Source organism: Hyperolius riggenbachi, chromosome 2, assembly GCF_040937935.1.
Source record: "Hyperolius riggenbachi isolate aHypRig1 chromosome 2, aHypRig1.pri, whole genome shotgun sequence".
Classification (NCBI taxonomy): domain Eukaryota; kingdom Metazoa; phylum Chordata; class Amphibia; order Anura; family Hyperoliidae; genus Hyperolius; species Hyperolius riggenbachi.
This window is the reverse complement of record NC_090647.1, coordinates 161,926,735-161,945,909: the sequence shown is the minus strand read 5'-3', so window position 1 is coordinate 161,945,909 and position 19,175 is coordinate 161,926,735. Positions and strand designations below refer to the sequence as shown.

Genomic DNA, 19,175 nt, shown 5'->3' with positions numbered 1-19,175 from the left:
GCTGTACAGACTCATGTATATTGTCTTCTTTTAGACACAGTAGCTGTAATAATACGAAAGCTAAACTTTTGGTAAAATACTGATACAACATTTCAATGTTATGCAATGAACTTTGTAATGAAAGGTTATTAAAAATTACCTTTTCAATTTGCAGCTAAAATCATGAGCCAAGCATTCAAGTCATGTCCTTTAGATTGTAAGCTCACAAGGGCAGGGGTCTCTCACCTTTTTGTGTCTTGGATTTTGTCATACATTTTATTCATTGTGTTACTTTTGTCACTGTAATTACCAATTCTGTATTGGTGTATCCCATTGTCTGTATTATTATGTACCCATGTTTGTTTCTAACTTTGTACAGCTTCACAGAATATGTTTGGCGTTTTATAAATCAATAATAATGTCTCCTAGCAACTATATGAACGGTACACAATTTTGATTAGCAGGATGCTCCAAAATTTAGATTTGTTTTCAAACCAGTTTGATTTGTTTTGGAAATAGGAGGTCAAGTTTTAGCATTCCCTGGAAAAATATGTTATCTACATCGAGTGTCCGTGGTGTCACTAGTATTAAACATTAGGGGCCCATGCCCTGAATGTTAGCCCCAATAGTTCTTCGGGACTAAAAATTCCCACTTAGGGGCCCATATGCAATTCACTTTTTCTCTTGAGCTTTCTGCTAGGAGATAGTTTTGTCATCTTCAATTTAAAAAAACTTTTTAGCAAGTAGGTAAAAAACATTATTATGAGTATTTGTTTACTTGCTGGTTGTTTAAAACGCATTTTATTTTAAGTTGTGAAAATATCACCTAGGAGAAAACGCAGGTGAAAAAGTGAATTGCATATGGGCCAGGATCTTGTATGTGCAGGTTGGAGGTGGAGTGGCATTGGAGCAATGACCGACTTTCTATAACGGCAGTCTCTGGTGATGTGCAGTGATATGTGCTGCAGTCACATCACCTGGGACTTCATTACTGTTGTCTGGAAGTGCTGCTGAAGAGGAAGGACTGTCACAATGAGCCAAGATGAAGTATATCTGTGATCTTAAAGGTGAGTATTTTGTTTTTATTTTTACTCATAAGTGCGGACTACACCAGAGATTTGGAGGGATAATCTGCCTAATTAGGGTTTTGGGGAACATATTTTTGTTTTCTACATCTTCATAGAGGATTCTCAGGGATTTATTTATTTTCAAAAGAGCAGGGAAGCTGGACAGCATCATTGTTTAAATCCTTTTTAGGGAATATCTTTGTAAAGAATAAAATCCTTACTAAGAATCCCCTATGAAGAGATGGACTAGTCCAAAACCTGTCACTTCTGTCAGATTTCTACTACCTACTGTAAGTGACAGCAACATAGGAGAAAAGTAATGTATGGCTCATTTTACTCTGGAAAAAAGGACTTCTTATTTGTTTCGCCATATTGTCCCTTTAATATGCTTTTTTTTCTGCAACATGATTGTTTGCAAGTGGGTGTCCTTTACTCCATTACTTTTCACATCACAGTTATTACTTGCATTGAGCTTACATCAGGCATAAAACCTTTTCTTAGCTGGACCTACATAGAAGTGCGGATCCCTTTCTGTTACTTAAAGATGCACTTCTAGGCTGAGATAAGTCAGGTATGTGCCATGCCATGTGATGTTTGCACCATAAAGCTTCACACATAATGAATTAGGTACCTGAGAATTCATACATTTTACCAAGACACTGTAAAAAGTAATGTGCATCAGCAAGTTAAACATAAGTTTAGAAACGTTTATGAGTATGATTCTGCTAAATACAGTAGCTGATATATCGTTTTCTGCTTCTGACTACTGTTGTTCACCATTAAATAACATAGTGTGTAATCATTGTGATTACTGCAATTTAAGACATGGTGCATCTCAATCAATAAAGATAAATGACAGTGTCAGTACTTACCAGAGAGCTTGATCTATTCATGTAGCTATTTTCATCAGGGTAAGTATCCCTAGGTTGTGAAAACTGGTCTAGAAATCTGGTATTTACCCTATGAAGACAAAAGATAGAAAAAAAACACGCACTTGACACGTCAGTACATGTTTTTTCACTTATATGTATTTGATATATACTGCTAATGAAAAACAACAATTGCAGGCAGCTGCATCGACCACCACCATGATCCCAATACAACTTTGGCTACATTTCCACTGTGTGTTGTAGTAGAAGCCAAGTTTGAACCACATAGCAACATGCTGCAATGATTCCACAATCGGTGCATTCACATAGTTGTATTGGGTCTGCGGTGCTTCGGATTACATTGTAGCAACTTGTGCCGAGCCGTGCGCTACTGAATCCTGCGCTCGGTTTGACCATGTTTAATAAACTGGCGACGAGGTACCATTTGCTGTAATATAACCCCATGGTGTCACAGAAAAGAAGTGAAGCCATAATACACGACAAATGCTCAACTCCACTTTAAAAAGAAAAAAAACAGAAACAAATGAAAAATTGCTTTTTGTGTCCCAGGTGAGTATAATCAGGGATGGTTCTCTAATGAAGCAAGTTGAAACATTTGCATCAGGCGCAGAGATTTCAGGGGCAGCATTTTTATACTCCCAGAGGAGGAATGGAGTGGCTGAGGGTGAGCAGTTTGTTTGTCCCAGACTCACAATCAGCCAGTGTGCTACTGTGTTGAGCTGCAGCATGTCATGTGAGAACATTAAATGAAGCAGAGTAAATTGTCGGGTGCTGTGCGATCATTCTAAATCAGGGTGGTGGCCCATCCTCACAAGTTTGCCTCAAGCAGCAAAAAGTCTAGAGCCGGCCCTGAATATAATTATTCTCTTTAGGGCCTGCACAGACTGGCTGCATTTTTAAAATCGCATGCGTTTTTTTAATCCCAAGGTCTTTTGAAAAATCGTGAAAATCATGATGACCTGTACACAGTGGTGCAATGTGATTTTTTATTTTAAATTGCAGCGCAGCGCAGCCAGTGTGTACAGGGCCTTAGTGTGCACACTCCAGTTTCTTCCAATATCTCACATCGCCCAGTGTACTCCGTAAAGTGCAAAAGGATTTCAGGCTAAAATTGAAAATATTATTGATCCATCTATAGCCATCCTATGGCATTCAAAGTCTAAGGAATTTAGCAATAAATAATAAAATGTCTCTCGGTGGCAGCAATTTATTCTAATAATTAACTCTAATAATTCATAAAATAATTCTAAAGTTCTGATCAGTATACTGCTTGTTATTAAAGGGACTCCGAGCAGTGCAGAAACTATGGAAAGATGCATATCATTTTAAAGCTATCTTTCTCCTTTTTCCAATGATATATAAACCGCCACCCTACGCCTTTTAGTTTTCGCTATTTTCGCGATTGAAATTGCCACGGCCGCAATTTCAATTGCGAAAATAGAGAAAACTACAAGGCGTATGGTGACGATTTGGGTGTCGCCAGAAAGAGGAGAAAGAGAGCTTTAAAATGATATCCATCTTTCCATAGTTACTTGTATTACACAGGACGACACTTTCCCCAGTGTCAGCAGCTCCATTCAGCAGAATGGAGCTGCTGACTTTAGGAAAAAGTCGCCCTGTGTAATACAAGTAACTATGGAAAGATGGATATCATTTTAAAGCTCTCTTTCTCCTCTTTCTGGCGACACCCAAATCGTCACCCTACGTCTTTTAGTTTTCTCTATTTTCGCGATCAAAATCGCAGCGGCAATTTCAATCGCGAAAATAGCGAAAACTAAAAGCCGTAGGGCGGCGGTTTATATATCATTGGAAAGAGGAGAAAGAGAACTTTAAAATGATATCCATCTTTCCATAGTTTCTGCACTGCTCGGAGTCCCTTTAAATAGCACCATTTTTGACATTACCATCACCATTCCAATCAACAATGTTTTAGTTTTCCATTCAGTAAAAAATTATAAAAGAATACTCCCATATAGACCACATCGAGAATGTAAACTGCTAATTAACTAGCACCAATACTTGTAGTTATGGGCTTATGGGTTACTTGTGCTTATAGGCATGTGACTGTAAAGGAAAATACTGAGGTTGCATTGAGACAGAAAATTAATTAAATGCTTCCTTTCATTTTATAATTCACTCCAGTAAAATAACAGGTGGGAGTTAATTACATGCAACTGGCAATAACTCCAGTCTGATGTAGTTATAAAAGACTGAACTCTTATTGCAGAAGAACAAAGGTTTACAAAACACGATGACATATACATGGGCATAGTCAGAACCCCTCTCTACCTGACCTAATTACAATGGAAAAGAATAGCTGCCAGTGTCTATTCTCACAAACAGCAGCAGTTGAAGAATATTAGCTGGTGCAATCTGTTTGCACACTTTATACCAGAAAATACTGTTAGATTAATGTGCACAGCTTGGAAAGCAAGCTCATAGGCATTCAATAAATTGCTTTCATTATTACACTCTGGAGAGCCTCTTCAAAAGCCTATAAAAGCCTAGTTTTCTGCCTGTTAGCTAAATAATTGACCTGCCTTTAAATCACCAGGAGGGAGTAATTTGCCTAAAACTAAAGAAATCATAAACTACTTTATAGTAAAACTGTGCTGAAAGTTTAGAATGCATTGAATGATGTAAAACAGGTCTGCAGAGTGGTCTTTGGGGCTTCTGTCACTACCTTATACACTGTTTGTAACACACAGATTTTCGCAAAGTTACTTTTTTTCAGGAGTGTGTTAGTTATTATAGCTTAGTGCTGAATGGCCCATCTAAGCTATAGTAATAATAGTAACCATACATCAAAAATGTCAAGTGAAGAAGTATAATATAAAGTCTCTCCAACACATGATTAGGTTTTAAAATCATTTATAGGCCCTACATGGTACTTATACTGTCGTTGCAATCACTGAGTCACAGCCACAAAGTTACAAAATATTATCTATGGATATTCCTATAACACTCATTCATTATGGAGTACCTGGTGATGGGATATCTGCAAAGGATCAAGCATTAGGTTATTATGGGTCAGGAAGAGGTTATTATAGTTACATGCCTTTCAGTGCTGATGTCATACTACCCCTGGATGCGAGAAAATGATTTTCAGAGCGGGTATACTAAACTTGCTTCTGACAAACTGACTTTCACTGCTAATGTCTTATTACACTGGAGTGAGAAAATGGTGTTCAGTGCTAAAATCATAGTATACCTAGCAGTGACAAACTAATTATCAGTGCTACTCTTGGCTGCTAGATGCTGATTTGTTACTGCAGATGCCATTCTATAACTGGCCATGAGAAAATGATTTTCATTGCAGACATCACACTACACCTGGCTGTAAGAAGATGACTTTCAGTGCTAATGTCATACAATACCTAGAAGTGAAGAACGGATTTTCAATGCTGATGTCATACTCCACCTGACTGTGGGGAAATGTCCAACACGCTCTATTCTGCAAAATAAGGGAGGAAGGGACACTACCATGCCAAAGCACCATAATAGGGCCATACAATGATGGGTCACTATAATGGGAGGAGCACAATGATGGGTCACTATAAAGGGAGGAGCACAATGATGGGTCACTATAATAGGAGGAGCACAATGATGAGTCACTATAATGGGAGGAGCACAATGATGGGGGACTGTAATGGGAGGAGCACATTGATGAGTCACTATAATAGGAGGAGCACATTGATGAGTCACTATAATGGGAGGAGCACAATGATGGGTCACTATAATGGGAGAAGCACAATGATGGGTCACTATAATGGTAAGAGCACAATGATGGGGGACAATAATGGTCGGAGCACAATGATGGGGGACTGTAATGGGAGGAGCACAATGATGGGGGACAATAGTGGGAGGAGCACAATGATGGGTCACTATAAGGGTTGGAGCACATTGATGAGTCACTATAATGGGAGGGGCACAATGATGGGGGAATATAATGGGAGGAGCACAATGATGGGGGTATAATGGGAGGAGCACAATGATGGGGGCTATAATGGGAGGAGCACAATGATGGGGGACTATAATGGGAGGAGCACAATGACGGGGGACTATAATGGGAGGAGCACAATGATGGAGACTATAATGGGAGGATCACAATGATGGGGTGTATAATGGGAGGAGCACAATAATGGGTCACAATAAGGGTCGGAGCACAGTGATGAGTCACTATAATGGGAGGAGCACAATGATGGGGGACTATAATGGGAGGGCAGATTGATAGGTAACTATAATGGGAGGAGCACAATGATGGGTCACTATAATGAGAGGATCACAATGATGGGGGACTATAATGAGAGGATCACAATGATGGGGGACTATAATGAGAGGATCACAATGATGGGGGACTATAATGAGAGGAGCACAATGGTGGGTCACTATAATGAGAAAGCACAATGACTGGGCACTATAATATGTATCATATTAGGTACATTTGGTATGTTGTAGGTGAAACCATGGATGAAGACAAACACAACTCTTTACTCATAACTCTGGCTTTACATAGTATTACAATCGGATTATGTATTACAGTTTTTTTTTATTCACTCTATTTTTCTCTTAAAAAGTCAATTTTAAACAGACATTTGGATAAGCAGTAAAGGGGAACAAATTAGTTTATGCTTAATTCAGCACCTCAAGTGAATTAGTGACAGCTGTGCTAAGTAGCAATCAAGTAGAATTAAAAACATAATTGCACATGTTCTGCCTCCACAGAAAGTTCTATAATATTACTGACTTTCCCAACTACCAAAAAGACCATCTATCACTGTCATTTTTTTCAGAATAAAATGCTGATTATATTATGTGTGTGTATGTGTGAAAGGATGTGCTTCAGCTAGACGGGTGTTCATGTTACGTTGGTAGACTGTATGGCTACATGAGAACATGCCTTAAAAAGTGAACCCATTATTTACCAGTTCCCCATGTAAGTTAAAAAAAGAAACAAAAACAAACAAACAAACAAACATAAAATGAAAATGGTCCTTTGAGCAATAGTATGGTAGATCCTGTTCCTGAAGAATGATGCCATACTCTGGCCTTTTGCCAATGCAAAAGCCTGAGTGTGGAGGTGTGCGGGGGAGGGTAGAAGCCAAACATCTCTGAAACCCAATGCAATGCACTGGGACTGAATGAAGGATTTATACTTTTTTAACACAGTAGGAACTATTTTCCAAGGTTGCCTAAAGAGCATCTGTACTATTAGTTTGAATTTGACAAAATTAGATTAAGCATGCTACTACAGGTTTTCCACTGAGCTCAGTAAGATAGCCAAAAGAGTTCCATGCAACCATCCTATGGAATCAACCAGATAGGTAGTCTAATCAACATCCAAGCAAATTCAATGAGAGAGCTCAGCTGACTTGAATATGAGCAAATGGATTTGCCTTGAGCTTAGGGACCAGTTTTTGGAGATATATGGTACTAATGGCAAACTCAGTTTACCTATATACAGTGGGATGCGAAAGTTTGGGCAACCTTGTTAATCTTCTTGATTTTTGTTGTCATTTTATTGATTTCAAAACCTTTAGAACTAATTATTGGAACTAAAATTGGCTTGGTAAGCTCAGCGACCCCTGACCTACATACACAGGTGAATCCAATTATGAGAAAGAGTATTTAAGGAGGTCAATTCTAAGCTTCCCTCCTCTTTTAATTTTCTCTGAAGAGTAGCAACATGGGGGTCTCTTTTTGTGGGTAGCACAAAAAGAGGTAAGTGTCAGTAATCCTGTGCTTACCAGCTCAATTGATGTTTCCTCTGTCGGCAGCACATCTGGCACTTCCCATGCGCCCGGCCGCATCTGTGGGGATGATGTCAACAGCATGTTTGCGGGCAGTGGCCGCATGATGCTCAGACTGAAAGTGAGGGCGGACGCATGCGCTGGCACTCTTATGCTCTCAGGAAGCGTGTCAGCTGAGAAGCTGTCAGCTGACACACAGGACTCTGCCTCCAGTTCCTGATTGGCCAAGCGGCTTGGGGGCGTGTTCTCATACTTACCCGGGCTATTTAAGCTCTGTTCTGACACTTGCTCACTGTCTGCTCTAGCTAACACTTTGCAGTGAAGGCTTCAGACCTTGGTCAGTTCCGTGTGTGACTTGAACCGGCAGGACCACAGGGATTCCATACTAGCTAGCCTACTATTATTATTGATTATCTGTTATACTGTGTTTAACTTCTGTCTGTTATCTGACTTCCCTTTGCCTATCGATTCTGTACCTTTGCCAATCTGATCTGTTGCCGACCACTGCCTGAACACTCACTTAGCTTCTACCTGCCGATTCTGTACCTTTGCATATCTGATTGTTGACGACCTATGCCTGTTTATCAACATTTTATTTGCCTGCCGATTTTGTACCGTATCTGTCAGATCTGTTACCGACCCTGATTGCCTGACCATTCTCATTATCTGTACTCAGTGTTAGTGCTGCCTTCTACTGACACTGTCTGTGGACATTTCCCGTTCAGGGAACGTCTGATATTTGTCTGTCTGCTAATGCTCACACACTAGCAGATCGTTACAGTAAGAGGCCCCCAAGAATGTATAAAACTAGGCTAAAAAGAACTAAAATGAACAGGGAGAGGAGGCTTACCTCAATGATGACAACTTCATATAACACTGAACTCAATTGTGCTTTGGCTATGCGTTTCGTGGTTCTGAGCCCACTTCTTCAGGCCAAATCCAGTGCCAATGTAAAAGTTCAGCTGGACAAAAGATGCCTCTCTCATTGTCCAGCTCATGTCATTAACTGTATGCCAAGAGAAGCTCACCGTTTAATGTCCATTCCATGCCTTAGTCATATTCTAATGCTATTGTCACTGCCATAGTCAGAGGCTAGTATATGGGGAAGTCCATAATCCTCACGGAATGTCTTTGGGAAGTTTTAAAAACATAAGTACTTTGCTTGAATTCTAAACTTATCATGCTAGAATATAAATATAATGAAGCTCTGACATAAAAAAAACCCAAAACCACTATAATCAGTAAGGCAGGGAACACACTTGACTGTTTTCCGAACAGAAAAACTGAGAACTCATGTTAATCAATGGGATAGTTCACACTTAATATGTTGTTCGCGCGCAGAAAAAAAAACTGACATTCTGCATGATGACTCTGCACATTTTGTCAGTTTTCTCTATCAATTACATCAGCTGCTGTGAAAAAACGTGTGCGTTTTCCTGCATAGAAACACACTTGGTGTGCAGAAAAAGTATGCAGAAAAACGGGTGCAAAAAACTGTAAGACAAGTGTGTTCCCTGTCTCAAAGCAAGACACAACAGAAATTTGCATTAGTGTTAGTGTGGAAAGGCTAGAAACTCTATCTAGTTGTTATAGCTACCTGTGCTCCCATTGTAGAATTTTCCCTCTGTTCATGCTGCAATTGCCACACAGAAAATGAGAGAGTCTTCACAATACAAATAAAAACCTGAGGCTCTAACCTTTCCCTGCACTACTATAGAAATGCTGCCTTGGCCGAGAAGTGGGATCACTTCAGCGTTTAGAGAAATCACCAGTTCCTGGTGCCAGTAGCAAGAGAAGAAATCCCTTCAATGGGGATACAGAGCAAAAACAGTGATTTTAATACTTCCTCACTCAAACCAACATACTATGTAACAACATTTTTACATGGTATGTTTTATATTTGTACTTTTCAGTATACTGATAAATGTTGCTTCTTAAGCTATATTTGTTACCAAAGCACTTGATGGAAAAGTCCTTGTACATTTATTCCTACAACTTCTAAAGAAAGTATTCCACTGGTTATGATTATGAGTAATATTTCAAGAGCATTCCATGGGCATATTCTACTGATGCTTCAGACATGTATTATTATGTAAATGATGTTCACAACTGTAAACTTACATTTGTCTGCTGGCATGCCATCTTTCCCTTCTCTCGATATCTTCCTGTCGTTTCTTTTCTTCCAGCTTTTCAGCCTAAAACAAGCCAACAGAATATAGTAGCCTCCAGTTTACTGTCTACAGACAATCTTGTACATGAACCAGCTTTTCAAGGACAGCCTCAATGAGTATGGAAGTGAAAACAGTTTATTGGTGCTGATACCAGTCCTGCATATATATAGGCAGGGCCAGATTTCTGGGAAGACCCCAAAGGCCATGGCCTAGGGCGACAAAAATCAGCAGGGCGCAGGACTTTGAAAGATAAGAGGTCACATGTCTAAGTAAATCATCTCTCCTGCTTTGCTCTGGTCTGCCTGAATTCCAGAGATCCCTGCATCTCTCTCACTTGTGTAGAGTGTGTTTGAGGACAGTCAGTATGTGTTGTCACCTGATTATTATGTCCTCTGTATGATGGTGGGGACATACAAGCGGCTGTGAGAAGTGCCAGCCTGGGTTTAGTAGCAGAACTCTTGAGTTCCGTAAGTTTTTTTATTTTTCCTGCACACATTCAGGATCACAAGCAGGAATCTTCTCCATCTGCGCTGTCAGATTTATTACTGGTCTGGTCAGCTCTTAAAGACCTGAGACCTGTTAAATTTATGGTTTGTTTGTTTTTTCCTAGGGAATGACCACAGCATTCTCGGTGCTACAGTTTAACTCTTTCCTGACTCATTTTAGAAGAGCATTGTACTTTGCTAGCTAGCTATCAGTGAAACAGGTTGGCAAATATATTACATTTATTTATATTTGCAAAACAAACTGTATCTCCTTCTGATGCTGAATGTATATATAGCTGTGTGCTCTAACATCTTGTTAGTATAATGTCTACAAAAATATACAAAGTCTGGAGAAGCCAAATGCTCACTGATTTTATTTACAGTTAGCTAATAAATGTTATCATTCTGTTTAAAAACTACAAAACTTTCTACTGACTCATTAAGATCTGTTTTCCTTGCCTTGCCCTAAGTACTATGTCGTCACTGTTTAAAGCACATCTATGTCAGCATGTGTAGTTTTATGCTAGGTACACACCATACAATTTTCTGTTAGATTTTCTCTTAGATGTCCCTGCCAGATAGCTTTTTTCCATGTTGTAGGTAAATCTAACAGAAGAATCTAACAGAAAATTGTATGGTGTGTACCTAGCATTAGATCTTCTACTTACATGTTCTCTGTTTTGGATGAGCTTCTTTCAATAGTGCTGCCCTGTCACCTGTTTGTGGTTCTTACTGCAGCCAGTCACACAGAGGACAAAGAAGCAGCACATGCTCTGTCTACTCACGCTCCTTGCAATTTCGCACTCCTGCCCAGATGTGCACAGCAGCCGAGGCCAGGAATGTTTTGGGCATGAGTACATAAGTGCTGCTTATACATGAGCATAATTTGGGTGTTGTGCATTCAGACAAGAGTGCAAAATTACAGAGTGGCAGGGCCGGGCCGAGGCATAGGCTGGAGAGGCTCCAGCCTCAGGGCGCAGTGTAGGAGGGGGCGCAGAATTCATTCAGCTGTCATTCCTAATTGTGTTTGAAGCAGAAAGAAATAAGAAAAGGGGATACATAGCAGTGACTGCAAGCCAGATAACTAGATATTAAGGTGTTGGGGAGGTTGTGGGCCCTGTGGCGCCTCTTAGTCTAATAGCAATCAGTGTGTGACGGCTGGGGAGGCAGGGATGGAGGGGCGCACTTTTCTGTCTCAGCCTTGGGTGCTGGAGGACCTTGTCCCGGCTCTGCAGAGTGGACAGGGCATGCACTGCTTCTTTGCCGAATGAGGGGCAGAGCAGCAAAACGGAGGGGAGCCCATTCAAAACAGTTATTGCTACTCAGAGGGTTGAACAGAATTTGATGGGGGGGGGGGGGCTGTTGGTGACAGCTGGCCTAGGGCACTTGGAAGAACAAATCCGCCAGCCTCTTGGGAGGCACTTGGAAGAACAAATCCGCCAGCCTCTTGGGAGGCCTTCCCCCCGCCCCCACATCCTCTGCACACTAAGCGCTCTTGCCACCAGTTGCTGTCAGACAGCTGCAGACCTCTTGGGAGGCTTTCCTCTGCACACCAAGCTCTACTACCGCCAATCGCTGTCACTGTCCACCATTGTGTGTATGCGCAGGCAGCGCATTCATTGCCAGGAGTGCGCATTACAGCAGACGCTGGCTGCGTTTGTGCTGCATTTGCGTTTTTTAAAAACTGCTGCATGCAACAACTCTGCAGCAAATGAGATTTGCAAATGCAATTGCGGCAGTTTTCAGTGTGGATCAGTCCTGCCATGGACACAGGTGGATGCAGCTACCGTAGCATTTTTTTTTATAAATAAACATATATATTTATATTGGTTAATTGCAATAGCACCAGTAAAAATAGGTTAGCATAAATGTCTGTATTTATGGAGATGATGCAGTGCTCACACTGAAGACCATGACTGAGAGAAACTGGATAAAGAATAATAATATTTTCACTACTTTCAAAATTATCTCTGCAGAAATCTGTTCTAAAATCGCATGAGAGGACAGGCAAGGTGCTAAATGATTACTATCAGCAAGTTATCCTACAGATTAGAGAGAAGATGCATTTGTAAACTAAACTGAAAATACATTTTCTGCAAATTAATCAGGCAGACAAGGTTTACCATACTTTTCCAGCGCTTATTGAACAGCCTCTGCTAGACCTGAGCTAGGTCACCGATGTCCGATTATATATATATATATATATATATATACAGTGGGTTGCAAAAGTATTCGGCCCCCTTGCAGTTTTCCACATTTTGTCATATTACTGCCACAAACATGAATCAATTTTATTGGAACTCCACATGAAAGACCAATACAAAGTGCTGTACACGTGAGAAGTGGAACAAAAATCATACATGATTCCAAACATTTTTTACAAATTAATAACTGCAAAGTGGTGTGTGCATAATTATTCGGCCCCCTTTGATCTGAGTGCAGTCAGTTGCCTATAGACATTGCCCGATGAGTGCTAATGACTAAATAGAGTGCACCTGTGTGTAATCTAATGTCAGTACAAATACAGCTGCTCTGTGAGGGCCTCAGAGGTTATCTAATAGAATATTGGGAGCAACAACACCATCAAGTCCAAAGAACACACCAGACAGGTATAAAGTTATTGAGAAATTTAAAGCAGGCTTAGGCTACAAAAAGATTTCCAAAGTCTTGAACATCCCACGGAGCACTGTTCAAGCGATCATTCAGAAATGGAAGGAGTATGGCACAACTGTAAACCTACCAAGACAAGGCCGTCCACCTAAACTCAAAGGCCGAACAAGGAAAGCGCTGATCAGAAATGCAGTCAAGAGGCCCATAGTGACTCTGAATGAGCTGCAGATATCTACAGCTCAGGTGGGGGAATCTGTCCATAGGACAACTATTAGTCATGCACTGTACAAAGTTGGCCTTTATGGAAGAGTGGCAAGAAGAAAGGCATTGTTAACAGAAAGCATAAGAAGTCCCGTGTGCAGTTTGCCACAAGCCATGTGGGGGAAACAGCAAACATGTGGAAGAAGGTGCTCTGGTCAGATGAGACCAAAATCGAACTTTTTGGCCAAAATGCAAAACGCTATGTGTGGCGGAAAACTAACACTGCACATCACTCTGAACACACCATCCCCACTGTCAAATATGGTGGTGGCAGCAGTGGCGTCCCTACCATAGTGCGCAGGGGGGCGGGGCGCACCGGGTGTCAGACACCCAGGGGGGTGTCACCACGACCCCCCACAGCAGCACAGCAGGAGGGAGAAGCAGGGCTAGAAGGAGGGGCAGTGGGGGTAGCGGTGGGGAGGGGGGAAATATCCCCCCCCCTCCCTCACCTGGGACCCCTCCTTCTGCCTCTCTCCCCCTCCAGAATAGCGGCGACAAGTGCGGGGCGGCCGGAGGCGTATGAACAATTACTCACCTGATTTCCGCGTTCCAAGCGTGGAGCGCAGCGTCATGACGTCACAGGTCTCTGTCTTCAATGCCGCCCACTGTGCTTCCTGATTAGTGGAAGCACAGTGGGCGGCATTGGAGGCGGAGACCTGTAACGTCATGACGCTGGGAACGCGGAGATTAGGTGAGTAATTGTCTATACGCCTCCGGCCGCCCTGCACTTGTCGCAGCTATTCTGGAGGGGGAGAGAGAGGCAGAAGGAGGGGTCCCAGGTGAGGGAGGGGGGGGATATTTCCCCCCTCCCCACCGCTGCCCCCACTGCCCCTTCTTCTAGCGCTGCTTCTCCCCCTCCTGGGCATCTTTACTGGGGGGGGGGGGGGGAACTGTACTAGCTATACTGGGGGCAGCTATACTGGGGGAAACTATACCAGCTATACTGGGGGCAACTATACCAGCTATACTGGGGGCAACTATACCATCTATACTGGGGGCAACTATACCAGCTATACTGGGGGCAACTATACCAGCTATACTGGGGGCAACTATACTAGCTATACTGGGGGCAACTATACCAGCTATACTGGGGGCAGCTATACTGGGGGCAACTAAACTAGCTATACTGGGGGCAACTAAACTAGCTATACTGGGGGCAGGTATACTAGCTATACTGGGGGCAGCTATACTGGGGGCAGGTATACTAGCTATACTGGGGGCAGCTATACTGGGGGCAACTATACTAGCTATACTGGGGGCAACTATACTAGCTATACTGGGGGCAACTAAACTAGCTATACTGGGGCAACTAAACCAGCTATACTGGGGCAACTAAACCAGCTATACTGGGGGCAACTATACTAGCTATACTGGGGGCGACTAGTTTCACTGGGGGCAACTATACTAGCTTCACTGGGGGCAACTATACTGGGGGAAACTACTAGCTATACTGGGGCAACTATACTAGCTAATACTTTAAATTACAGTTAGCTCCGCCCTCATCCGGTCATGGCCACGCCCATTTTTGCCGCGAAGCACGCCGCAGGTTGTGGCCACGCCCATTTTTTTAGGGGGTGTGTGTCTTTTAATACCCAGCACCGGGTGCCAAATGCCCTAGGTACGCCACTGGGTGGCAGCATCATGCTCTGCCGTGCATCTCTTCAGCAGGGACAGGGAAGCTGGTCAGGGTTGATGGGAAGATGGATGGAGCCAAATACAGGGCAAACTTGGAAGAAAACCTCTTGGAGACTGCAAAAGACTTGAGACTGGGGCGGAGGTTCGCCTTCCAGCAGGACAATGACCCTAAACATAAAGCCAGGGCAACAATACAATGGTTTAAAACAAAACATATCTATTTGTTAGAATGGCCCAGTCAAAGTCCAGATCTAAATCCAATCGAGAATATGTGGCAAGATCTGAAAACTGCTGTTCACAAACGCTGTCCATCTAATCTGACTGAGCTGGAGCTGTTTTGCAAAGAAGAATGGGCAAGGATTTCAGTCTCTAGATGTACAAAGCTGGTAGAGACATACCCTAAAAGACTGGCAGCTGTAATTGTAGCAAAAGGTGGTTCTACAAAGTATTGACTCAGGGGGCTGAATAATTACGCACACCCCACTTTGCAGTTATTTATTTGTAAAAAATTTTGGAATCATGTATGATTTTCGATCCACTTCTCACATGTACACCACTTTGTACTGGTCTTTCACGTGGAATTCCAATAAAATTGATGCATGTTTGTGGCAGTAATGTGACAAAATATGGAAAACTTCAAGGGGTACGAATACTTTTGCAACCCACTGTATATATACACAATAAAGGGAACATGAAAATAAGACATCCTAGATTGGAATTAATTATTATAGTTGAATGTGCTGACAACAAAATCACCACAAAAAATATCAATGGAAATCAAATCAAATGTGCTACCCCACACCATTAATGACCCACTGCCAAACCGGTCATGCTGGAGGATGTTGCAGGCAGCAGAATGTTCTCCATGGCGTCTCCAGACTCTGTCTTGTCTGTCACATAGTGTGAACCTGCTTTCATCTGTGAAGAGCACAGGGGGCGCCAGTAGCGAATTTTCCAATCTTGGTGTTCTCTGGCAAATGCCAAACCTCCTGCACTGTGATGGGCTGAAAGCACAACCACCACCAGTGGATCTCAGGCTCTCATACCACCCTCATGGAGTCTGTTTCTAACCGTTTGAGCAAATACATGCACATTTGTAACCCGCTGGAGGTAATTTTGGCAGGGCTCTGGCAGTGCTCCTCTTGTTCCTCCGTGCACAAAGGCGGAGGTAGCGGCCCCGCTGCTGGGTTGTTGTCCACCTATGGCCTCCTCCATGTCTCTTGATGTACTGGCCTGTCTCTCCTGGTAGCGCCTCCATGCTCTGGACACTACGCTGTAAGAGACAGAAAACCTTCTTGCCACAGCTCGCTTTGATGTGCCATCCTGGATGAGCTGCACTGCCTGAGCCACTTTTGTGGGTTGTACATTCCGTCTCATGCTATACCATTAGAGTGAAAGCATTCCCAGCATTCAAAAGTGACCAAAACATCAGCCAGAAAGCATAGGAACTGAGAAGTAGACTATTTCATTAGCACAACAGCATGTGAAATTATTGTCAATCAGTGTTGCTACCTAATTGGACAGTTTGATTTCACAGATGTGTTATTGACTTGGAATGAAATTGTGTTTTTTAAGTGTTCCCTTTATTTTTTTGAGTAGTGTATATAGATAGATTGATTGATAGATAGATAGATAGATAGATAGATAGATAGATAGATATGTACAATTCTGTTTACCTGTATCTACATTTATTTAAATCCCGATAAATGAATGCTTGGAAAAGCAACACCCTCTATAGAAGCCTTTTGCACTCTTACTTTTTTTCTCTGGGCGTCTTTCTTCTGTTGTATCTTTGCATCTTCCTCTGCTTTTTCCCTCCTTTTTTGTTCCTCTCTCTGGAGCTTAAAAGAAACATTGTTTAGTGCTCTTAAGACAAGGTATATATATAATATGTTTATAGTACATAGTTCTATAGTATATCTTACACTTGTACTGAAAAGTTTCAAAATTCTATTTTCATTTCATATAAAGTATGTGTTTTATAGTATGTATATCCTATCCGTAAAGAAAGCCCTAGTTACAGGGAACCTGAAGCGAGAGGTATATGATTGCCTGCCTCTAATACTTTTAGCAACAGACCCTGAACAAGCATATGCAGATCAGATGTCGTCCGCACTGCGTCTGCGCGAATCACCGCTGTCAATCAAGCCCACGTTGTACGCGGCTTACTGTGCAGGCAGTGCGGATGACCACGGGGTCGGCTTACGCACCGAGCACGGAGATCGGGACGGTGGCGCAGAATGGAGCGGTCGGCGTGGGACAGTCGGCTGCTAGGGGCTGGAGAAAGCCCCAGGTGAGTAAAGCTTTTTTTTGATGATTTGCCTGATAGCTCCTTTAAAAATCTTAATATTTCCTTTATTCTTTACAAAAGCACTACCTAACAAGGATCAATACAAAATGAAGGCCAGCCTCCCAACTCGCATTCACACAACTTTGGCAGTTGGAGTGGGCGACTGCCATTCAGTAAGTGTCTTTGAAAATAAAGAAAACTATAATATCCCCCATGAGGAGATGGACTTGTCTAAAATCTGTCAAATGTTTACAACCTGCTGTGAGTGGCAGCAACATAGAAAAAAAGTAACTTACAGTGCATTTTACTCTGGGATAAATGTATACAGTATGCAAATGCATGTATTTAAAATTTCTCAATTTTTCATGAAAAAAAATTGTAAAACCTGATCTGCGGCATGCTTGTTCATGGTCTATGGCTAAAAAGATTAGAGACACAGGATCAGGAGGACTGCCAGGCAACTGGCATTGTTTAAATGGAAATAAATATGGCAGCATCCATATCCCTCTCACCTCGGGTTCCCTTTAAATAAAGGCAGGTGCTGGGGGAGTGTCCAAATGTTAATGTATGAATAAATTATGCCAGATATGGAAATGAGCAAGGGCTGGGACCAACATGAGCTTTTCCATCACAGTTTAGAATATCCAGCGATTCCAAAAGCGAATGAAAGTCAACTGGAGGTGATTCCACAAGAGCGATTGCAATTTCCCCAAAATCGCAATCATGGATCCTGCAGCATTTTTGAAGCTTTATACTTCAATATAAAGTATAGGATCACTTAAAAAAATGCTTTTTAATTATTCATACAAAGCGAATTTGCAGCGATTTTACTACTCAGAAAAAAAAAAAAAAAAAAAACACAATTTCTGTACAAACTGCTACCATTCAATTCAAAATCACTTCAAAATGACCAGAAATCCCTCTTAAATATGAACCAAAAACAGCTTAGTAATTGCCTTTTGTGATTTTTGTGTGGACCCCAGGTCTTATAGGTTCGTGCTCTGTGTAGCTAATTACAATGGCAGCACCATGTGGGCGTTTGGGTTGTTTGTTCTCCACAATGGAGAGCATTTTCTGTTACAGTCAGTTTTGCAAATTCATATGGCAGCCAAATGAAAAGGAAAAATATTTGATTACGAAAAGTCTCCCTAAGCTCTGATATGTGCTAGTTGTAATTTTCAATCTAAGCGGCATTTCACTTTAAATATATTCCACATCTTTACTGCTGAGAAATGAAAGCTTGCTGGAAGAAGTTAAACATAGAGAAAGATGTTGTATATTAGTGCCATTGTTGAGTTGTGATTACACAATAGATCAAACATCACACAGGATTATTCGATTGGCTTATTCAGTGAAATGAATAACAATATTTTCCTTGGGTAGTAATTTTCACCCGTGTCTTTTGTGTTTATAATCTTAATGTGTCAGACCTATTGATGTTTGTTAGTAATGTGCTGATATGCTGTAATAAGCAACCTTTCACATTTTTAATTGCATTTGTAAGCATTTATATATCAATGCCAATGCTGAAACAGTGTCACAAACTCAATACCAGTATGTAACACAGGGTGTAATTATCATTGAGAAGCATTGTCTTCCGTTTTTACTCTTTATGCCTCTTGACAAAGGAACTTTCACATTTCCCTTGAAACGCAGCGGAGGGCAGTAATGGATTATTGTGTTTCTTTCATGCATTTGGAAAACATCTTGTTTGTAAGGCTGCTTACAGATATCTGACCTTTCATGTGTTCATTATATACATTACATTTCATGTATCCATTATATACATTAATGCAGATACATTAGAATCTAGGTAAGTCCTAATTGAAAAACCACATAGAAGTAACTTCTTTTTATAATACAGCTTCAGGTGACCACAGTCAATGGATTCACCTAGTCATTAGTATATAGTGAAGCTCTCAACAGAGCATATTCCATGTGAAAGCCACAGCATTTCATTTCATAACACATTACATAGTACACTGCATTGAGCACTCGTCTATGGCCTTTCCCTCTGGGCCTCCAATTACTTTTGCC

General features: G+C 41.6%; 1 protein-coding gene across 1 annotated transcript in view; it reads right to left on the bottom strand.

The window, feature by feature from the left end:
- The window catches only part of EPSTI1 (epithelial stromal interaction 1), a 118,385-nt gene that overhangs the window by 51,131 nt on the left and 48,079 nt on the right, over positions 1 to 19,175 (bottom strand). The window contains exons 7-9 of the mRNA XM_068265977.1: positions 16,606 to 16,689; positions 9,808 to 9,881; positions 1,919 to 2,006 (exon numbers count right to left, since the gene is read on the bottom strand). Of these exons, the coding sequence (XP_068122078.1) occupies positions 1,919 to 2,006; positions 9,808 to 9,881; positions 16,606 to 16,689 (246 nt within the window). The remainder of the gene's footprint in view (positions 1 to 1,918; positions 2,007 to 9,807; positions 9,882 to 16,605; positions 16,690 to 19,175) is intronic.